This window comes from Mastigoproctus giganteus, chromosome 2, assembly GCF_048544385.1.
Source record: "Mastigoproctus giganteus isolate SK-2022 chromosome 2, ASM4854438v1, whole genome shotgun sequence".
In the NCBI taxonomy this organism is placed as follows: Eukaryota; Metazoa; Arthropoda; class Arachnida; order Uropygi; family Thelyphonidae; genus Mastigoproctus; species Mastigoproctus giganteus.
In genome coordinates this window covers 14,877,273-14,902,056 of record NC_143576.1, presented here as the reverse complement: position 1 = coordinate 14,902,056, position 24,784 = coordinate 14,877,273, and the positions used below count along the sequence as shown (strand labels likewise).

The 24,784-nt window shown below is 36.6% G+C and overlaps 1 protein-coding gene across 1 annotated transcript in view; it reads left to right on the top strand.

Moving 5' to 3' along the window:
* The window catches only part of tweek (transmembrane protein KIAA1109 homolog tweek), an 806,203-nt gene that overhangs the window by 250,886 nt on the left and 530,533 nt on the right, over positions 1-24,784 (top strand). Inside the window, 3 exon segments of the mRNA XM_090388226.1 lie at positions 3,814-3,994; positions 9,977-11,997; positions 20,214-20,416. Of these exon segments, the coding sequence (XP_090244352.1) occupies positions 3,814-3,994; positions 9,977-11,997; positions 20,214-20,416 (2,405 nt within the window).

The window sequence follows — 24,784 nt, the reverse complement described above, 5'->3', positions numbered from 1 at the left end:
ATACTGTCGTTAACAACCCTGCCAACCTTTGCATCATCTGCAAACTTGGACATTAAATCTGATATACCTTCATCAATATCATTGATAAATATACAAAACAACAATGGGCCTAACACCGAACCCTGGGCAACTCCACTAATAACATTTGTCCACTAAGAGCAGTGTCCATTGATTACCACTCTCTGTTGTCTCCCACTCAACCATCCCTTTATCCATTGTATCAGCTTACCCTTGCTGCCATACCTCTCCAATTTGTACAGCAGTCTTCCATGTGCAACAGTATCAAAAGGTTTCCTGAAATCCAAGTATATGATATCAAAATTATTTTTGGCATTCAGTTCCTTTGTAACCACATCATAGTAAGCTATCAATTTGGTCAGACAAGACCTCCCTTTGACAAACCCATGCTGTGTTTTAACTGTTACTGCAGTCTTGTCTAGATGATCCTGCAATGCTTCTTTAACCAGTGATTCCATTATTTTTCCCTGGAACACAAGTTAAACTAACAGGTCTGTAGTTATTCGTGTCATCTTTTGGACCTCCTTTGTGAATTGATGATACTCAACCTCCCCTGAGTCCAAGGAAGCTCTCATAATTATGGCTAAATGTTTTCTTACTTTTTTTGCTGCTTCCTTTAATATAACTGGATAGATCCCGTCAATCCCAGTTGCCCTCCTTATGTTTAACTTCAACAATTTCTCCTCCACTTTGCTCTCAGCTATTACAAAATCACTTAGCTTGCTTTACAATTTTATAAACTTCTGGCATTCCCCTCATGGAATAGCTCCTCATGTGTGAATGTAGATGCCAAATACTCATTCAGTTTATCGGCTACTTGAGCATGATCATCAATAGCCAACTCATCTATGTTAAGTGGTCCAATCTGATTCATCCCTTTCCTTCTAGAGTTTACATAAGTAAAGAACCCTTTGTGTTTTTCTTTGCATCCTTTGCCAGAGATTTCTCGTAATCTGTCTTCACCTGCCTAACCTGCAGGTAAATCTGCAGATCTCTTACTCTTAATGTCATTAGTTCCAACGTGCACAACAATATCACCTCATGCACCCTGAAAAGATGATATCTGCTCTACAATGTCATCAACATTTGCCCGTGGCAGACATACCCTGGTTCTGTTTCACCTATCCTTCTTACAAAGTATATTCCCCATCTCCCTGAAAATAGTCACCAACAATAACTAGTTCCTTTGGGACCAGCGCATTCTGCCTTGCAGATTGCCTCTGTGTTGCCTGATACACAGGAGTGACTCTGTCATTGAGCTGGGCATCTGAGAGACTGATGGGTCCCTTCATATTAATTTCTTTGAGGGCATTTACCCTACACCTCAAACTCTCATAGAAGCCGATCAGAATGCTGAGTTGGCACCTAATTTCCTGACTCCAGACACCTAGCACACACAAAGGCATCCTCCTTGGCTAGATCATGTGTTGTTTTGGAAAGGTCAGCAAACATTTCACATTTCACACATGTTTTTAGACTGTGATGCGTTGCAGAATTGCCCCCTTCGTTTCTCCCCCGAGCCACAGCACTCTCGCTAGTCTGTGTTTTTAGCTTCACAGTCTAGTCTGGGTCATGATTTCCGTTTAAATACAATTTAATTAACAACTAAATTTAATAAGATTAATAATACAGTAAACCCCCGCTATTCGCAGTATCTGTATTCGCGGTTTCACATATTCGCGATCGCTGATTTAATATAAAATGAAACCTAAAAAAATGTGAATTTTAAAGCGCCGTGAATATTATCCGCCATAAAAAACATGGGCGTGATTAAAATTATTTTTCCCGGTCAAAACAGCATTCAGTGGGTGGGGTGAGAGGGGTGAAAAAAATCGCGAGCGTGGATGTTTCTCGCTAATCCTTGTTCAGTATGTGTTAGTCATGGAAGGTTTCGTCGTTTGCTTTTAATTTATATGTGTATAAATTGAATAAATTTATCAATTTATAAATTGATATGCTTACAGAAATGATAAATCTATCGTTTTGCAGTGTAAAACAGATTTTTTCGAGTGTGTTAACGGAAGAAAGTGACTTTATTGTGGACAAGTTCTTTCTAACCCCTACAAAAATATGGCTATGAATAAAAAGAGAAATGTGAAAATATCAAAGAAGGTGATGACATTAGCAAATAAAATTGAGTTATTAGACAAAATTTCTAATGGTGAAAGTGTCTCCTCAGTGGCAAAACATTATAAAATCAATGAGTCAACGGTACGATCAATCAAGAAATCGGAAGAAAGAATCTGCCTTAGAGTCCGTGAATACGTGTTAATTGTTTCAAAAATTTGCTCTGTAACTCGTGATGTTAAATTAGAAAAAATGGAAAAAGCTTTAAATCTGTGGATAGAAGACCGAACTCAAAATAAAATTCTGTTAAGTTCACTCATCATTCGCGAAAAGGCAAAACTCCTTTATCAAGACTTTAGCGAAACTGGTGATAGCACTGGCGGGATGTTTTTTTTGCTAGCAAAGGTGCTGGTTTGAAAGATTTGTTTGAAATTTCTAATAAATATTACATTTAATATTGAATTGTTTCTTATTTTCATTTCGATGCCATATGCTTGCATTTCACTATGTACTGTCTATGTACATAGTCATATTATGAAGATACATATAATACATACATAGACAAAATTTTAGACTAGTTTTTCTTATATATTTCATACTTTGGAACGGAACCCCTTTATTACTATGGGAGCCATAACTCAGTATTCGCGAAACATAACCCCCGCTATTCGCGGGGGTTTACTGTATTTTTTATTAATTGATAATTCTATAATAAGCTAACAGATTCCTAATACAGTGCTTTGTATTACGCTATCTGGTTTAACTTTATACCTTATGCCAGTTTGAGATATATATATATATATTAAGCTATTTCTTATCAACTACAATATGGCGGCTAGTTCAACAATATTGGTGCCAACACCGGGAGTCGTAACGTCCAAAAATCACTGGTTAAATTCAAAATAAGAAGCTAACGAATGCTACTAAACCTATTTAATATCTCCGTAAAACACAATGTACTATGTTAAATAACGAAGAATACGTTAAAAATTAAAAATATACTTATCCCTTTACAGCAGCCAAAAATCCACCGTCCATACTGTTCTGCAATCCCAGCCCCCAAAAATGATCGTAATTTTGATTTGTGTTCATAAGAATCTGTGTGTTCTCTACCTTACCTCCAAGGGTTCTTTACTTATCCAAATTCTCTACATTTTTGCTTTGGCTAAAAATAGGTTAAGTATATTTTTTAAAAATTTCATCTTATGCCACTTGGTTTTTGCAGCAGAAAACTGATGTAAAATTGTAACATGCTTATTGACATTGTAAAATGTCTATTGAAAAGTGAGGGCTGACTGCAAACTGTAGGGAAAATTTGATCCTGGGAATCTTGAGTATATGGTATAACGTTTTGCAGTTGTTAAGTTCCTGGTGTCCTCTGTAAGAGTGTAGGGTTTTGTCACTTGTTTGAAGAGATCTGGGTTTGAGTCTTATCGTACTCTGGAGGAATTTCCAAAGGCCTCTAAGAATCAAGGTTGTAGCTAGCTGATCTCAAGTAGAGGAGTAGGGTTCCCTCTATGAATTATTACAGGTGTTTCATCCCATGAACTCACACTTGTACAGATATAATACACAATAGCATAATGCAGTTTAAGTAGTCGATGTGGCTAACACCCTCAAGTTCTTGCTGATAATTATGTAAATTATATAACATATATGATTATAGATAATTAAAATTATATGTATTAGTAATACATTAATGGAATAAATAAATATCTTTCTATTTAGACTTGACTGGCATCTACTAAGTACTGCTACACCATCCATAAATGCCTGGCTGAAACCTTGTGATCGTTTAATGGTATCAACCCGTAAAATGGCCAGAGAAGCTAGTAAGAGAGTATGTGCTGTATTAGCATGCCTTATGGTTGAAGCTCTTGAAGTACAGAGTATCCATATGCCTGTGAGGGTGAGTTAATCTTTTTTTTTAAATCATTACTTATGCTGTTATGATACACGATTTTATCTCTTTGTTGTTTTCTTCATAAAACTAGATCCTGATAATATATACATTTTACCTCAGAAATATAGATTATTAAACAGCATCATCAGACTTATATATAGCATCATTGTACGTATTAGATAGCATCATTATGTTATACTTTAGAATTTAATTTTATATGTTTCAAAAGTAGATGCAAAAAATTCTGTGATGTATTCTAAGGTTTAAAATAAGACAAAAAATATATAAATAAATAAACATAATTTAATTTTAATTTAAAAAAAATGAATAATGATAAATGAATAATTTTAAAAAATGATAAAAAATAATAAAATAATAATAATAATAAATAAATAAGAATAAACATATACCTAGTAATTTCTTTATAAAATAAAATACTTGCAGTTATGATGATTAGGGTAACAGCATGACAGTATTGGAGGGCTAGAAACAAGGCACAAAAAATCTAACACGTGCCATTTTGTGCAAAGTGTAAATATTCTATCAGAAGCTGTGTTGTCATGAGCTGTAATAGAAAGTCATTCAGACGCATATACAGGGACCACTATTAAGTTAACAGTTTCATTGAGGAAGAGGTGTCCAATTAAACCATGGCTTCACAGAGCTATCCACTTTCTCTCCATGGCTACTTTCCTTGTGAAGATGACAGGGAGGTTCTGTTGTCCAGGCACCTCCGTAGCCAGGTGGGCAGGAGCAGCAGTGCGCAGCACACGCTTCTTGATTAGACTGGGGTTTGAGCCCGTGACCACCAAATACGGAGGATGCGGAAAGGTCAGGGAATGACCACCGCATATCCCCGGATCAATATGGCCACTAATGCTAATGCATTTGATATTGTCACAAGGTGTATGCTACATTTTAATTTTGTATAGAAAATTTTCAAATCCAATTGAGGTATTTGTTGAAGAATGTTGAGATATTCAAAGTTTGAGCTGCTTTTCTTGTTGCCTTTCCTGGACTATGCTGCATTGCAACTTAGCGGGCTTCAGCATTTTTTGGAGAATGAATACTGTTGATGCAAAGTCATTTTCATTCTTTTTCACAGCCTTCCTACAAAGTGCTGGGATAAAGTATCATGTTTCTTTCAAGTGCTCAGTGAGTTTCAGAAAAGCCTGAAATCTCATTGCAGCTATTATGCCCTTTGTTTTGTTAGAAATTAAAGGCACAATTTTAGTTTTCTGCTTGATCATGAGGTATGACCTCTCTGCCATTTTGTTTTCTAATGGGAGCATGTGGAATTCACCAACATGTAAATTGCTCTGATTTATTGCTATTCTGTAGTCAGTTTTCCAGGAACTACTGCAGACTACTGCCAACTCTAATTGAAATTCAGCTAATAGTTTAGATTAAATTGTTATCTGTTGGCTGTGTGGCTGCTTATTTTCCATTTTTACCATTTAGAACCTTTTTTTAAAATTTAAAAAGGCCAAGATTTGTGACCATAGTGCATGCTTTGAAGTTGCATATTTTTATGGTCTCAAACAAGCACAAGTTTAATAGGATAGAACCTCACATGGGAATTTCCCAACAAAATAAAATGCGGTGATTCCCCCCCCCCCTTTTTTTTGATAATGACTAGCGAGTCAACAGTGGAGATTCACAAAAAGAATGGAATTGCATCCAAATAATAGCAAGTTTCCTCTGCACAAAAACTCAAAAATACCGTGCTGTGTGAGGTTTGCCACAATTTTCTAATATTGTTATATAAGTACCATGTTGTGCGAGGATTACTGCAATTTATCAGTCATGTTAGAGCGAAACCGTGTTATATGGGGGGTTTCCTGTACTTATATAAGATGTTTGAAGAAATTTCTTAGAAAGATTTGACACATAGGAAAACCAGAAACTAGCAGCCTGCTCTGGAAATATAAACCATTTTCAATGGGAAGTGTTTCGCATTTGGAAGATGTAGTCTGCAAGACCAACAGTCTTGAGAAAAAGCTGCATCAAATAAATAATCTCTCAACTGGTGTATAAAAGATTGGCTGAACTTATATTTGATTGATACTTTTTGCAGTGATACAAGGTTTTTCACGCAGGTTAATGAACTTAGTGACACAGATATATTGAAAAGAACTGCAGATTGCACCAGGTTTCTTGACATATTTGTAATATAGCCAGCACATGGAAAAGTTGTATTTTCTTAAGAATTCAAAAACAAGACTGATGTTATGAGATGAGTGCTGGTACTGTCATCTACTAGAAGTAAACATGAAATGAAAGAATGATTGCTTCTCGAACACCACAGTCAAGGTCAGCAGAAATTGCTGCCATTTCAGAACACGTTGAGAGCTGAACTGCACATCTCTCCTGTGTCTGTGTTGTGGAGGGACAATGGAGCAAAGAGCAAACATCAGGTTTTGTGTTTTACTGGGCAAAAGAGTCATGGAAACATTTCAAATTATAAAGTAAGGGTATGGAGAGAATTGTCTGTCTCATGCATGTGTGTTTGAGTGTCGTAAACATTTTACCCATGGAAGAGTATTGCTGGAAGATGATGAACATCCAGACCTAGCAAGAATGATTCAAATGCCAGAGTTGATTGAAAAGGTGCAATTACCAATAACAGATGTGCAATGCTCCTAATGATTTCAGAAGATCTGTGCTTTAATAAGGAACCTTTCAACAAATAATAACCCAGAATTTGAAGAAAACTAAGGTCTGTATGTGGTTTTCCCATGTTTGTTAACAGACGTTCAATGACAAGTGTGAGTTAACTCTGTAGATAACTTATTGAGGCCACTGACAGCAAACTTAACTTCCTGAATTTGATTTTTATGGGTTTTAAGTTTAAAATTTTTAAGATGTGATATAAGGAAAGGCCTGAAGATAACCATTATAATCAAATGGTTATCTTCAGGTCTTTCTGTTTGTGAACGTTAGGAACATTTACAAGCACAAAGTAAAAAAAAAAAAAAGGTTAGATTCAAAGAAGAAAAATCTTTCTTTATATAGATTGTTATAACAGCTGATTTCAAAGAATTGAGAGCAAGTCCGAAGTAAGAAAAACACTCAGAAATTTCAAAAAAAAAAAAAATACTGTTCATTTAATAATTGTTTCATTTTGGCTTCAAATAAGTTATACCTCAAACCTTCAAGTCATCCATATAAGTAGTTAGCTGTAGGGGTTTAGGTGCATCAGCAATGTAAACAATATTATGCCACTGTGTGTTCTGTCTGTTGAAGTTGCTTTTGTGGGTTGATTTGCATGTTGTGCAAGCTGAAAAACCCAGAGCAACTTCAATTAAGGCTAACCATAGCCTTAATTTAAGCAGCCTTTAGAAATTATTCCTGACTACGATGGGACTTGAACCAGAACGTCTCTAAACAAGTGATGAGTGGTGTGTAAGATTTGAAAATCTTACAAAAATAAATTTTTTTATAAAGTTAGTTTTCCTTTGGATTCTTGCCGTTAGTAGGATAATATGGTAATGTCTGCAGTTTCAATAACAAGAATTATTCAGTAAGAATTATAAAATTAGTGTGTAGTAGAAATGAAAACAGAGCCATTAGCATTAACTTCCGTTAAAGCAGGGAATAGACGGTGAATACTACGGCAAAAAGCAGCAAGTGGTTTTGCGAAACAAACAAGTTAATGTTTATGTAAGGTCAATATAGTAGGGGCAATTTACTTCAGTCACAGACCAGAAGTCGGTTCTTAAACGCACACACAAGTTTCCAAATATAGATGCTGTGGTCACTAATGTCACTTTTTGTGGTTTTAAAACGCTATGGAGACAAGGCGTTATATGTGAAGAGTAAAGTTGTTTTTGGACAATCGGCACCTTCAAACGGCATACTGGATGGCCGCAGATCCAACAGGTTGTAAAATAGGAGTGAATTGATCACGTGCTACTGGGCCGGCGGAATAAGGGGTTTTCCAACAAATGGAATGAGATAGAATCCGAAAGTAAATGTAAGATTGGTAGAAGTCACTGGGAAATGGCCGTGGCGAAATCGGCAGTAAGAGGTAGGAAAAAGGCAGTGAAAGAGTGGCAGACACACTAAGTTGAGATTTGGCGGTGTGAATGAAGAATGGTTTAGTGAGACAAGTTTAGATTTTGGTCGGTGCTAGTAAGAATGGTTTAGTCAGACACATAGTTTAGATTTTGGTCGGTGCTAGTAAGAATGGGTTAGTCATTGAGAAAGTCAGAGTTTTTTTTTGAGTGGAACATAGTCAATGTTGGCTCTTTGAGACGTCTAGGAGTTGGGAAGAAATATGTGGACGACAAAACGAGTCTCTCACAAGGAAAGGGTAGACTCAAATCTGCCGTTAAAGACCAAGATTCCTGAAATCTTGGAAAGCAAAGTGCTGGAATCGGAACCCCGACCGCGTGATAGTAGCCATTCCGGAACAGGAGAAGTGCATCAAGCGGGCTGAATAAAATGAAGCCGAAACCTCCTGGCAGCACAACTACCAGTGCCTAATTCTTCAAGAATAGTAAGACGTCGCCCCAGATAGTAAAAATAAGCTGTACCTGATAGGAAGGATGAAAGATGACGCCCCGCCGAGTTCTACAAGTAAGTTGCTAGATTGTAGTAGTACCTTCTCACACACACCAAGAACTACAGAAACCCAGTAAATTGGTCAGCAGGACTTTAGAAATACCCAAATGTAAAGATAGTTTAGGGAAGAATCAGGAAGGAAGAACATTAAAAAGAGGGAAATTTATTAGATATAAGATATTTACAAAATCTTATATCTAATAAATAAATTTATTAGATATAAGATTATTACAAAATCATCTAGCTCACTGCTCTCGCAGTGAGCTAGATGATTTTGTAATAAATGAGAGGAAAGTAAAGGAGAAATTGTTGAAGATAAACCTAAGAAAGGCACCTCGGGTGGATGAGATCTATCCAGTTATATTAAATGAAGTAAGCAAACCCTTAGCTATAAACATGAGAGCTTCCTTGGACTCAGGGGAGGTACCCATGGACTGGAGATTTGCAAATGTGACCCCAATTCACAAAGGAGGATCAAAGGGCAACACAAGTAATTATAGACCTGTTAGTTTAACTTCTGTTCCAGGTTACTGGAACAGAAGTTAAACAATGTCATTAACCAGAAAACATGTCAATGAAAAAATATTCACAAATGTCTCAATTTTAATCTTCTAAATTTGGACATCTGCACAAACTTCTGATGAATAATCACTATGTAATCATAAAGTATATAAAAATAAAGCACTGGAAATTATTAGTTGTAGTAGTGGCAAATGATGCAAGAAAGTAATCTTATAAAGCATTAGCCAAAAAAAAAAAAAAAAAAAAAAAAAATGGAAAAGGAAAAATCCCTACTCACTTCACCCATCTATACCTTCCAAGAATGTGTCTAGTTCATCCTTGAATTTATTCAAACCATCCACTTCCACAATAAGTTTTTAACAGTTAATTATAATTAAACCATAGTTTAATTAATCATAATACCATTTGACTCTCAGTGGTATCATGTATTTGATTACACACACACACTGTATTTCAGTAACTTAAATATGAAAAATCATAACAGCAAAACTTTTACCACAAAATGTTTGTGTTCAATCCTTCACACACCATGTTAATTGATTTTCATTATATGCATGCACTTGTTGAAAAAAGTATACTGGGTTTAGTGTTTTCTGTTACCTTTTATTTTTAAATACTTTTCATGTTTTTATGTTTAAATTTTATGACACGTTATACTTTAAAGTAGTCATTCTTAAACTGTGGGGATGTAATGACTTTTCAGTAAGGTGGAGTTTTGTGAGAATTACCAAACTCATATAAATCACAATAGCTACCATTAATAAAAATGTCAAGGTGGAATGATTTAAAAAAGTTGAAGAAATACTGCTTTAAAGTATAAAGCATCTATGTAAATTTTTTTGTAGCAAATGAATGAATACAGAACTTTTCCTTTCTTTTTCTTCTTTTTTTTTCTTTCAGAGTAAGTACTTGACACACAAGCTGACCCCTCTTGCAAAAACTCTACAGGAAGATCCATCGTGTCAGCTGTTAATGGTATTGAGGCGATACCTTAAACAACTTAATTTAGATGATATCGAGGGAAATGTTATTCCGGAATACATTCCTCCCCCAAAAACATTACACAGAGGACTTGTTGCTTTAAGTCGACAGTGGAAAAATGTTCTTTATATGCCCCTTTTAGTTGAACAAAATATGAGGTTCCGGAAAAACCTTCGTCCCTTAAATGTTTCATTTGCCCTTCCTATATCAGATGCATTGCATACTGTACCTGAAGAAGGTGACAAATTATCAATAGATGAATGCGATGTTACAGATGAGACTACAAACTTACTTTTGGCCGAAGGAGGATCACTTGCACTTGGTTCAATACCTAAAACAGTTCTGACAGCTGATCCAGCTCTGCTTAAAGCATTTTCTAGTCCGGAAACAGAGTCTCATTCTAGCAGTAGCCAACAAGACTTAACTGAGGAAGCTATTAGTAGTGGATCAGCCACCAACAAAGGAAAGAGAAAACTTCCAAGTTATCCTCCTCGTACGTCAAGAGCCAGTGTTGCATTTCCACTTCTTGGTGGCCCTTTGGATTCTCCTGGAAGATATGCAGGTGGTATGAGTGCAAAAACAGGAGGATTCATTCTTCACCAGTGTGGGCTTAGTGCTGCATCACAACTGAAGAGAAATGACAGCAGACATAGCTTGAAATCAACTACATGGAGTCTTTCTAGTATTGAACCAAATTTACCTTCCTCTGTTTTTGGAACTCCAAAAAGAGGCTTTGTGGATCCTGACAATCATCGTGGCGATGAAGATTTATATAAGTGGATGGCCAGACAACAGGACTACATGAATAATTCTGCTCCTTCCCATCAGAAAGTGCTTAGTTACACTTATCAAGAGTCAAAAATGAATACTTTAACAACTGAAAATAGCTATGAAGGAGAATTGCGCAGATTGAATGCATTATCTGCTGGGATTGCAGCAGCTCCACTTGGAATTCAACTAGCTGATGCCCACATTATATTTCAGCCATTATTGACAGGTCTTGGAGTACCAAGTCATATTCCTGGAGCTTCATTTTCTGCTACCTTTGGTCCTAAAGTGTCAATTTCTGGAATTGTTGAATTGCTGAAGATTGATATTGTAGAATCTGAATATCAGAATAATAGCAGGCACAAAAAAAAGGCCAACCGTAAACAGACAAACTCACATGGCAAATTTTTTATCGATACCAGTATGGATACACCTACATTTATTTGTGATAAATTTTCAATTGAAATGGAATTAAGGGAAACACAAGATTTTGAAAAAATTGAAAGTTTTGGTTGTGATACTCAAGCAGCACATGCTGCAGTGTTGTTTACACCTGGTGGTTTGAAACGTTCAACAACTGTTGTTAATTTTAGCATAAATGTTAATTTTATTGCTCAGCAAGTCAACATGCCCCTTTTGAGGCTCTTACATCAGTTTTCTACCATGTATGAAAATATTAAAGAGACTCAGTTAGAATTGAAAGCTAACAGACCAAGCTCTTTCAAAGGCAGCATTAAAATTCACCAAAAGAAAGGATTTTCTCCATGTGAAAGTCAAGCAGAAAGCTATCATCCCCAGTCACCAAGGCCAGTTCCATCATCAAAATTTATTACTCCAACTCCAACACCTACAAAATCCTCTTCTGGAGGGGTTGCAAGTCTTACAGCAGGAATTCGTAGGCCTCACAGTTTATCTCAGCGTTTACGAGCTAGTACCAAAGGGTATACCAACCTTCAGGAGATGCCATGCAAAGAAGAACGACCTACTAGTCCTTTGAGTTTTACTCTGAGTGAATCTGTTGCAATTGATATTCCAGATACTTGTTCTGCTCCTGTATCTGAACCCACAATTTTGGAAGACATAAAAGATATGCACCCTCGGTGCTGGAAAACAATGTTCTACTTATTGGACTTATATGACACAATGCCAGAAACAAAGACTATTAAAGAGAGGTAAAATTTATTTATTTATTATTATTAATTTTTTAACTTATTGCTTTGCTTAACTCAGACTCAACTGTTTTGTAGTTAAGATGAAGAGTAAAATAGCTGCTGTGTATACAGTAGGTTATTGCTCACTTAACTGCATCTTTGGATCATCTGTTCTCTTTTAGGCAACACACTCTTCTGTTTTTGGCAGTGCTCACCTTGCTAAAGTAATGAACCAAAGATCATTACTGCTGATTGTAAAATCAGTCACTCCTGTGCTTGCTAAACTGTGATTCAGTATGATTAAAATCGTTCTTTCGGAAGTGCTTTTGATCATGATGATCATTATTGGCCATATCATGCAATGAAGCCTGAGGCTTATGCTGCACCAGCCAAAAAAAATTTCTGAGAGAGAGAGAGAGAGAGAGAGAAGTAGAAAGGAATCACCAATAAAAAGAAGAATGATGATATCCAGCACATAATCACCAGATGTGAAATCCTGGGTATATCTTAAACTTTGAGAACAGTCAGCCATTGCATTCCTACCAAACCAAGGCCATGTGCAATGACTTTTGGTTATTTGCATCATTCTCTTGACTGATATTTTTAAATTTTGTTAGTTAAATATGTTGTCAAGGTATAAAAGAAGGTAGGACATTATGTAAATGTTCACAGTTTTGTTTAGTTCTGTCAGCTAGCACCGTTCTTCCATACTGTGTGAAAAAAAAAGTCAGGCTCATATCATGTTAAGATGGGAAGAATTTTTTGAGATTTTTTTTCGGATTTTTCTTTCAGGAAGTTGGCTATAGAATACACACAATTAGTTGAGGCATATAATGCAAGAAAGCAAGCTTTACAGCATCAGCAAAAAAAAAAAAAAAAAACCTTTCCATTTCACCCATCTTGTCACTCCAAATGTTTGTCTAATTCAGCATTAAATTTATTTAAGCTGTCAACTTCCACAACAACAGATGGAAATCTGTTCCAGCAATAAACTACCCGCTGGCTAAAGGCAAACTTCCACACATCAATTCTGCAGCTGTCTTTCCTCAGTTTGAATCTATGCTCCCTCAGGTTCGTAATCTGAGCGAGCAAAAGAATCCCATCAGCATTGAGCCTCCTCAAACCATTCAAGGCCTTATACACCTCAATCAAATCACCTTGCAGGTGCCTAGTCTCCAGATGCTGCAATTTGCATAACTTTATTTGTTCCTCTCACAAATCTTGTTACCCTTCTTTGTACTCATTCTAGCAACTCTACATCCTTCCCAAAATGATGCCTGCAGACCTGTATGCGGTACTCAAGGTGTGGCCTGGCCAATGCCTTATACAAGGGGACAATAACCTCCTTGTCTCTGCTAGAAAAAATTCTACATATCATTGACAAGACTCCATGACCAGCTCTGGCAGCCCATCTGCACTGCTCAGAGAACTTCATATCTGACTGCACAATAACCCCCAGGTCTTTTTCATTCTGAGTGTAGTGCCACACAGTTGGCATGTTTCTCGTGGGTTACGGCTATCCATATGCAGTACTTTACCTTAGTCAATGTTAAACTTCTCAGCCCATCTGCCTAACTTTTCTACATCCTATTGCAGTAGCATATTCTCTTTACTGTCATTAACAACCCTGCCAACCTTTGTATCATCTGCAAACTTGGAAATTAAGCCTGATATACCTTCATTGATATCATTGATAAATACACAAAACAACAATGGGTCCAGCATCGAAACCTGAGGGACTGCACTAATAACATTAGTCCACGAAGATCAGTGGAGTGCCCCAGGTTTCGATGCTGGGCCCATTGTTGTTTTGTGTATTTATCAATGATATCGATGAAGGTATATCAGGCTTAATGTCCAACCATCCACTGAACCATCTCTTTACCCATTGTAGCAACTGGCCCTTAATGCCATACCACTGCAATTTGTACAGCAGTCTTTCATGTGAAATGGTATCAAAAGCTTTCTTGAAATCCAAGTATATGATATCAGAATTATTTTTTGCTTCCAGTTCCTCTGTGACCACATTATATTATCAAACCAAATTGGTCAGACAAGACCTACTCTTAACAAACCCATGCTGTCTGAACTATTACTGCAGTCTTGTCTAGATGATCCTGCAATGCTCCTTTAACCAGTGACTCCATCATTTTCCCCAGAACAGAAATTAAACTAACAGGTCTATAAATATTTGTGTCACCCTTTGTGAATTGGGTATATATTTGCATATCTCCAGTCTATTCTGAATCTAAGGATGCCTTCATAATTATAGCTAAGGGTTTGCTTACTTCCCTAGCTGCCTCTTCAATATAACTGGATAGATACCATCCACCCCAGGTACATTTTTTATCTTTAACTTCAATAATTTTTCCTCCACTGTGCTCTCCATTTTTACAAAATCATTTAGCTCCTTGTTAGCGTTTAGTGAAACTTCTGTCCTCCCCTTCCGTACTGAATTCCTCGTGTGAATGTAGATGCAAAATACTCGTTCAGTTTGTCAGCAATCTGAGCAGAATCATCAACAGTCGAACCATCAATATCAATTGGGCCAATCTGATTCATCCCCTTCCTTCCTTCCTTCCTTCTAGAGTTTACATAAGTAAAGAAGTTTTTGTTGTTTTTCTTTGTATCCTTTGCCAAGGATTTCTCGTAATCAGCTTTTGCTTGCTTAACCTTTTTTTTTTTTTTTTTTTCAGAAGAAGATATATTTATTGTACAGTAAAGATACAATATGTGCCCTCTACAGCCGGGAGGCGGAGGGCTTGACAAAGTTATGGGATAATATAAAAATATGTATTACCAATAGATGAGAATTAAACCATTACATTAAATTAAATCAAAACGCGACATGAGTATAAACATAAGTATATGCATAGTTCTGAGGCCCGTAGCCAGGTGGGCAGGAGCAGCAGTGCGTAGCACATGCTTCTTGATCAGACTGGGGTTCGAGCCCGTGCCCACCAAATATGGAGGATGCGGAAAGGTCAGAGAATGACCACCGCATATCCCCGGAGCAATATGGCCTTAGTTGCTAATGCTCCAAAAAACCAAATAATAAACAAACAAACAGTTCTGAGGCAGTCAATACACCAAGGTATATATACGTGCATTTGTACAAAGTAATTACAAAGCACATATATGCTCATAAGTAAGCATATTTCACAGGCATGCCTTAAGTTGGTCTGTATACGGTTTTGCATTTTCTTTTGAAAGAGTTCGATAGCGTAAATGCAAAGTGCATTCTTGCACCTCATAGCAGATAGCAGGTGGAGATATCAGTTTGTGTTGACATCAGAGGCTATACAATAGCGGAACAAGTTCGGTCAGCCAATGCCTGTAATTGCGATCAGAAGCAAATTTCTGGTGGTCTACTGCGATCATTTGCAGGGCTTGTATTACAGGAATTACTCAGCTGGGTAGAAATCTGTCACAAATCTCTAGCTCGTTCCACTGTAGGTGAAGAAGAGGAGTGGCTCTTATCAAAGGAGGTGGCACATGCCACTGATGTATATCCCAGAAATCAGGGGAGTTGGTTTTGCTAACCAGCATTTTGATAGTGGTCGCAGTTCTCCTTATGCAGATTATTTGAGGCAGCTGTGGGATATGAAGTTGATTGGCCTTGCTGGTGGTTCTCTGTTGGGGTGGAAGGCAATGTTTGCAGGTTGCCCACTTCAGTATCCAGTATTTGCTGGCGAGGATGGGCTTCATGAGAGAAGGTGGCACGGAGGCCCATATTTCAGAGGCATACAGAGCAGTGGAGTACACAATGGTTTCCAGATATCTGATTGTAGTTTTTGCATCCATATTATGAAGATGATATTGATGGGCAATCCAGCACATTTGATTTTTTTTGCGTAGAACAACTTCGATGTGACAGTTGAACAGCTTTGGGTCGAAAGTTACACCCGAGGGCTTTGTGTTTAGTTACACTTGGAATAATTGCACCCTCCAGTGAGGGCTGTATGAGTGTGGGAGACTTCTTCAGAGAAAAAACCATAATTACAGATATTTGGGGGTTCAGTTTAAGACTGAAATGGATGAGATTGTTAGAGAGAACTGAGATCATTCTAGATTTCTGTTGTGATCACTCCTCTGTCAGCTGACGGTGGTATTTCCATTAAGAACTTTATATTGTTGGTGTAGGTAATTACATCATCTCTGTTGCACACAAATGGAATAAGGAGGGTGGTAAATAGTAGCCCCAATAAAACGCCACCTTGCGGCAGGCCTGCATTGATGAATCGGGTGTAGGAGGAGTTGCGATAAGTGAGGTACACTGTTCTATTTCGGAGGAGTGAGTGCAGAAAAGTGAAAACATTACCTTTTATCTGGAAGACATAGGTTAGCAGATTCAGAAGAGCAGTAATATTTCAGCTATTAAAAGCAGCTTCTATATCAGCCTAAACAACCACCATTTCTGCTCTGGACTCAAATGCATATAGAATTACTGTTTGGACTGCCAGAAGGTTGGAGACAGTTGATCTATTACGGAGAACATAATGGAGTTGCTTTGGTGGTTGTGGAAGAAGATGGCTTGTTATGTGCAGAAGAAGCGCTTTTTCCAGTAGCTCTAGGAGCGTGGATGCAGTGGATATTAGTTTATAGTGCTTCGGCTGGCTTGGTATATGAACGTTTGGTAGTTGGGCAAGAGCGTATTTGCTCCTGGATGTAGGAAACACTCTATGAGTGAGGATAGAGTTAAACAAGTGAGCAGAGGATCAAGGCGCCTCCGCAGCCAGGTGGGAAGGAGCAGCAGTGCGTAGCACATGCTTCTTGATTAGACCGGGGTTCGAGCCCGTCACCACCACATACGGAGTATGCGGAAAGGTCAAGGAATGACCACCGCATATCCCGGAGCAATATGGCCTTAGTTGCTAATGCTCCTAAAAACCAAATAACAACAACAACAACAACAACAGAGGATCAAGAATATATGGATTGAGGCACTTTGACTTGATTTTATGATTCGCATTTATGACTCCTTTTTGACTTGATTACAGACTAGCTTATGTCTACCATAGGCTTCTGTGTTGCCTGATAATTTATATGCATCCCATGCAATTTTCTTCTTTGCCACAGGCTTCATTAGTTCATCTGACATCCGTTTAGGTGTAAATCTTTAACAGTATTTCTTAGTTGGTATGAAAAGCATAGTAGCTTCCAAGATTAATTCCTTGAAGGCTTCCCATTTAGAATTCACTGTTTTTAACATCTGTTGATCCCACTGTAGTTGCTTTAAAAAGTTAAATAGTTTTGTTTAACTGAATTTCTTTACTTTTTGTAATTTCTTTGTGCACAGTATGCTTTATATATAACTAATCATATAGTTAGTAGTGCATTTCACCCATGTATTGATGCAGAATGTCTAGGGTTTCATCAGTGTCTGCTGTGAGACAAAACTAGCAATGAGAAGACCATCTGGAAGGAGATACTGCATGACCAAGGCAGCAGATGTCTGTAAAATTGTGTATACAAAAATCTGAAAGCAGCATTACAGACAATCACCAAAATGGATTGGTGATTTCAAAAAATCACCTCATTACTGGACATCAGGAATCTATTTCTATCAGTGCAGTAAGTAGGGTACTCAGGACAGGGTCTGTGCAGATGTTTGGCAATCTGCAAGTCTTTTGATGTGCAAACATCTATGGCGGCACTGGAGTAAAACCGGTTGGTAACAATTTTCTTACGGAAATTACGCAAATAACGTCACTTCCCATTAGGTGGTTGTTAGACTTTAAATGATGCAAATGATGTCACTTCCTAAATGGCGCTAATGATGCTAACTCAGTCGCTAAGGTTGATTCGGTAGAGTAAGTAGCGGGCGTGAGAATAAAATGCTGCATCGTTCATAGTAAGATGTGGAAATGACGTCACTTCCTAAATGACACTAACTCAATCACTAATGTTGATTTGGTAGAGTAAGCAGCAGGTAGTAATACTATGCAAGAATAAAAGCTTCGAAGCCACCAAAGAAGCCTCTTGTATCGAAAAGGAATGAGTTCAAAAACATAGAGAACGAAAAAAAAATGCAGACTTTGATAAAATCTGCTTCTCGAGATATTGATCAACATCAACCCGCTAAGTAGCATAAGTAAGTTTCGATTAAACCGTTTAAAAATTTAAATGGCTTTGATTCAAGAACGCAACAATAAAACAATCACTTCTTGCAGTAGTTTTTGGTTATGATATCATACTAGTTTACAAATGGATTTCGCTAACTATTGAATTGCAAAACTACCAAATCTGATTTCAGTTAACAACCTATGAGCATTTCAAAGATTGCTAAAGCTCCAGCAGGGCGAAATCCAGAGAAGTATGCAAGAATAAAAGCTTCAAAGTCACCGAAGAAGCCTCCCATGTTGACAAAAGAACAAGTTCAAAAACATAGAGAATAAAAGAAAAAATGCAGAGTTTAATAAAATCTGCTTCTCAAAATCTTGGAAAAATACATTTGGAGCCCATTACTTCTAGAATTTCTAACTGCAGACTATGAAGGCTTGTAATACTTGTCGAGCCTCTCTCAAAATTGATTCCATTCCAACATTTTCGAAGAGCAACAGTTTTGTTTTGTTTATCCTGCTTCACTTCATCTGTCTTGATTGGATTTAGTGACAGAGATCATTTCTCCTACTATACCATTCATGCAAATTAGAAGACTAAGACAAGGCTTTGGCCAATATGGAATTTTGGGCCAAATTATAAATGTTCCTGTAAATGTTAATTCGATGATCGATTTGCCTTGGAGAATATATGATTATTGCATTAACGTGTAGGAATATTCTTTGATGGAGACAAGGAACACGATGACTCTCCTACACGTGATGAAATGAGTATTAAAGAAACTTAGTCTCTCAAAAACAGACTCTTTTGCGGAACGATGACAAATATTTACGAATAGCTCCTGGTGAACAAAATGTTCTATATAGTTTGCTTTTTGATGAATATTAGCATTAGCATTAGTAGAGGCATATGATCTAAGAAAGCAAGCTTATACAGCATCAGCCAAGAAGAGAAAAAAAAAAACCCTTTTACCCTTTCACTGATCCATTCAATCAAAATGTTTGTCTAGTTCTGCCTTGAACTTATTTAAGCTAGCAACTTCCACAAGGACAGATGGAAGTTTGTTCCAGAAATCAACTACCCACTAGCTAAAGGCAAGCTTCCACCCATCTATTCTTATTCTTCAACTGTCTTTCCTCAGTTTAAATCTTTGTCCCTTCCGGTATGTAATCTGAGCAAGATGAAGAATCCCATCAGCATTGAGCCTACTCAATCCATTCAAGGCCTTATACACCTCACTCAGATTGCCTCGCAGGTGCCTAGTCTCCAGAAGCTGCAAATTGCAGAACTTAAGCTTTTCTTGGTAAGACTACCCCTTCGTTCCCCTCACCATTCTTGTTGCCCTTCTTTGTACTCGTTCTAGAAAATGAGGAAAACTTCTTAAAATGAGGCTTCCAGACCCAGGTCTCTTTCATTCTCCACTACTCTGAGTGTAACACCACATAGTTGGTATATTTCTCTGGGGTTACTGCTACCCATATGCAATCCATATACTGCTACCCATATCACGGAAGAATATTCTTGTGCTGCTTAAGTCGTTGAATATGTAAATAAATTCCTCGAGTTACCCTGAGAGAGAGATTGTGGAAATTATGTCCGAATTAGCGGTGGAACTGGATTAGTGATGGTCGACCTGTATAATAAACTTTGTTAAAATAAATGTCAACATGTATTGAAACAAATGGTTTTAAGGATTATTATAACAGTGTAATTTGTTGATTACACAGCCACTGTTTTGGGAATAACTGTTTATTAGTACTGCACATTTGATTGAATTAATGTATTGTGTACTAATCTGAATAATGTATTATTTAAAAAAAAAAACAACATAATAATGGTATATTAGTGACAAATGGTTATTAATTTCAGTGTGTTCTGTTATAGAATGCAAGTAGTATATAATAAAAGTGAGATGAAATGAAGTTGTGTTGAAATTATATTTATCTGTAAAAAGACTTCTCGTAATAAAATTTTCTGTCACTCCCAGATGTTCAATTATAGAAATTGCTTATTACTTATTCAAAGACGTTCCATAAGTTTTAGTCAATGTATGTGACTTTTTTTTTTTTTTTTTTTTTAACCACTTTGTTTGTTTTTGTTTTATTCATATTTTGTGGTAAATGTATATTATTGTTTTCTAATTTTCTAATATATTTTTCTAATTACATGAAAAGGTGCATACCTGCTACAGTTCCTGCTGAACCAAAATCTCCAGATGTTTCAGAAGGTTATAAGGGTAATGGAAAATATGAGCCACTGAAAGAGCACCAGATCGATATTGATACCACAGATGGAGCAACTGCTTCTCTTGGACAAAACCTTGGAAAGACATATACACCAGTTACAGCAAAAGATCATTTGAATGGCCTTGCTAAAAGTAATTGCTTTTGATTTATTGTGTGTACCTGTACTCATCTGTCATTGATGTGAATCTTATATTGCTGCCACAGTGCCATCACTATAAAATATTAGTGTGAGTCCAAGTGCAGGCAGCATTCAGTAGTGGGCAAATCTGGCTGCATTGTATGGAATGGAATGGAGTTGAATGTAATGCGCAGCAGACGAGCCTAGGAAAATTGATCGCCAGCAATTTACTGCTGCTTCAGTTTATTGCATAAACAGTTTACCGGCATGTCAGTTTATCGCGTTTTACTGTCTAGAAGCAATGAGATGTGTTTGGTCAAATCATAAAAAGTTATTTTTTATTTCAGTTTCTGCCTTAAGCTATGATTAGCATATTTTTGGAATTCTATGAACTGTTAGGGAATATACAGAAATAAAAAAAAAACACATGTATGGAAATATGTAATTTAATAGGTAGATTATGTGTTTTAATAGTTACATATATCACAAAAATAGTCAAAAATTCCATTATTTGAACAATATAACAATCGGTTAATTTTAAACTAATCATAAAAAGTTATTTTTTATTTACGTTTCTGCCATAATCTATGATTAGCATATTTTTGGAATTCTATGAACTGTGAGGGAACAGTATGGAAATAAAAAAAAAAACACTTGTATGGAAATATGTAATTTAATAGGTAGTTTATGTATTGTAACAGTTACATGTATCACAAAAATAGTCAAAAAATCCATTATTTGAACAATATAACAACTGGTTAATTTTAAACATTATCATTAGGTATGTCATAGTACACTGCAAAAATTCAAAATTAATGTTTATGCAATATTCAGAATTAGTCACGTTGGGATAATTAATTACTAAGAAACTGTAATATTTAAAACACAGTATGTAAATTATTAATAAGAAATAGTATGCGCTATACCTCTTAGATAATCAACAATATCACCCTGTTCTTCATATGCACTAACAAGCCTTTTAATTCGTTCATCACAATTGTGATACTTCTTTTTTTTTGTTGCCCGCATCACTTCCACTTAAATATTGTTCAATGCGCATTTCGTTAATACTTTGTTCTTGTTTAATGCCACTGATAAATTTCAATAATATTTGTATTGTTTGTGTGATGTCTGTGATTATTGGTTCCTATTATTATTTATTCAAGTTCTTATTTTTATGAGATGACTGCAATTATTAAACAATATTGTTGATTAATGTAGTAAATATCATCGCCGTCTCAAAATCTATAGTTATTGATTGCTGGGACATAGCTGGTTCCAATACTTTCAGCTGCTGTAGTAGAGATACATATGTTTCCTCAGACTTGTTAGGCAATAATGCATAAACTAATGGAAGCGATGTTTTGTCCTTGAATCCATGTATCGTATACATCTGATAAAAAAGTAAGGGAACAGTTTTGAAAGTCCCATCGGCATACCAGTGTTCACTTCGCGCTAACAACTGCAAATTTCCTTTCGTACTGAAAATTAACATACGATTGCCCTCGGGTCCAGAATCAAATTGTAGAAACAATTCTCCATTGCATGATGTTTTATATTCTTCTGTAAAAACGCCAGCTTGTTCTAGAAGGATTACCAAGAACGAATAACTCTGTTGAAGGGTGACATAGAGGATTTGAGGAACAAGTCGCTGCTTATCATCCCAACATTTGGAAATTTATCGATGGCATTATCGATGGCACAATTGTGATGAACGAATTAAAAGGCTTGTTAGTGCATATGAAGAACAGGGTGATATTGTTGATTATCTAAGAGGTATAGCGCATACTATTTCTTATTAATAATTTACATACTGTGTTTTAAATATTACAGTTTCTTAGTAATTAATTATCCCAACGTGACTAATTCTGAATATTGCATAAACATTAATTTTGAATTTTTGCAGTGTACTATGACATACCTAATGATAATGTTTAAAATTAACCAGTTGTTATATTGTTCAAATAATGGATTTTTTGACTATTTTTGTGATACATGTAACTGTTACAATACATAAACTACCTATTAAATTACATATTTCCATACAAGTGTTTTTTTTATTTCCGTACTGTTCCCTCACAGTTCATAGAATTCCAAAAATATGCTAATCATAGCTTAAGGCAGAAACTTAAATAAAAAATAACTTTTTATGATTTGACCAAACACATCTCATTGCTTCTAGACGGTAAAATGTGATAAACTGATGCGGCGGTAAATTGTTTATGCGATAAACTGACGTGGCGGTAAATTGCTGGAAGTGAATTGCTGGCGATCAATTTTCCAGACCCCACAGCAGACATGGGTGCGTGCTGCAATTTGCTAAACTTTGAAAGGAGCCTGCTTGTTAGTGCCAGGATAAAAACGACACACGGATGTGTCAGTTTACTCCTGTATAGTTGTAGAGATCTATAAGGGTTGAAAATTTGATGACTAAACACATTGTCATTATAAGCACTATGTTGGGAAATAGGTGACTTTACAGGATGAGAGATGGACAATAAAACGTGCAGCTAGTGCTGAAAGAAGGTCACGAGGAACTGACTATGCTATAAAATGTGGCATTGGAGGCTCCATTTTGTAGCAGCGCAGTAGTTCAAACCCTCCATCAACTGGAGTTGTAAATATCAATAAGACACCCTGATTTGATCCATCATCATATGAAATAGTGCTTCACATAGTGTTGTGATTGTTAAAAGTGAATCATTAATAATTAGCAAAATAGACAGATGTTCAGGCAACATATAATGTTTACTTATTTTTAGGCATTTTGTGTGTGGTGAGATATCAGAAGCTGGCAGTGACGGCTTCTTATTAGCATTAATAAGATGATAAGGACAGCCTACTATTACCAAGTGGTCACTTTAGCTTTAGTAAAGGCACATGATGCAAGAAGGCAAGCTTATATAGCATCAGCCAAAAAAAACCCCTTCTCATTTCAGCCATCCACTCATTCCAAGTGTTTGTCTAGTTCTGCCTAGAATCTATTTCAGCTATTCTACAATCACAGATGGAAGTTTGTCTCAACAATCAACCATCCGCTGGCTAAAGGCAAACTTCCACACATCTATCCTACAACAGTCTTTCCCCAATTTGAATTTATGCCCTCTCAGGTGATTATTCTGAGCAAGAGGAAGAATTTCATCAGCATTGAGCATGCTCAAACCATTCAAGGCTTTATACACTTCAATCAGATCATCTCTCAAGTGATCTGATTGAGGTGTATAAAGGTGCAGGTGTATTGAGGTGCAGGTCATAGTCTCCAGACACTGTAATTTTCAAAACTTAAGACTTTCTTTGTAAAAGCAACCCTTTGTTCCATTCACTAATCTTGTTGCCCTTCTCTGTATTCATTCTAGCAGCTCTACATCCTTAAAATGAGGCCTCCAGCCCTGTATACAGTATTCAAGGTGTGGCCTGACCATTGCCTTATACAAGGGAATCACCTTCTTATCCCTGCTAGAAAAATTCCTATATATCATCGACAATACACCATGAGTTACTCTTGCAGACCATCTGCACTGCTCAGAAAACTTCATATCTGCCTGCACAACCACCCCCAGGTCCCTTTCATTCTCTACCACTGTCAGTGTAGTACCACAGAGTTGGTACTACACTGACAGTGCTCTGGGGTTGCTGTTTCCCATATGTAATACTTAGCTTGAAAGCTTGAAATCACATTTGTAACCAAAACATTACCAAACACAATAAATAATCTTAATAAAATTCTTACGTATTTTATTACTATTACATAATAAAATATTGCTAATGCTTTTGCTTCTGTCGTAAGAAAACTTGTTCTTTGTTTAATTTTCTATCCAAACAGATGATAGTTATTCCATGTCTTTCAATTCTTTGTCTTGATCTAATGGATTTTATTACACTTTGAATTGTTCCTGCTATGAAATTTGTTTTGATTTTTTCTGCATTCTTTCTAATTCTCGGCATTGCTTCATTTAGGCATTTAGCATGTGCAATATCACATGTTCTTTCATTTTGCTCAAAGCGTTTCAGAATTTCATGTTTTTTTCTCTATGGACAGAGGCAGACTGGCCATAAACCTTACTGGGGAAACCCCGGTAGGCCGGAGTCCAGAAGACGATGGAAGCTGGTGTGATTTTGGCCATAAACACTAGTACGAGGCCGCTACAAATTTTCCCCAGTAAGAATTTTTGACTCAGTCCACCTGTCTATCCATATTGCTTTTCTTTTTCTTTCTGAATCTGTAGTGTCTTCACCAGGACGCTTCCTTTTCACACCTTTTAAGTATTTTACTCATTTTTAGGAAATAAAGCACAATTACAAAATGAAGTGGCATGCTTGGTAAACAAAGTTGCGCGAGTCTAGCAACTGAATAAACAACACCGTAAAGGCAGAGACACAC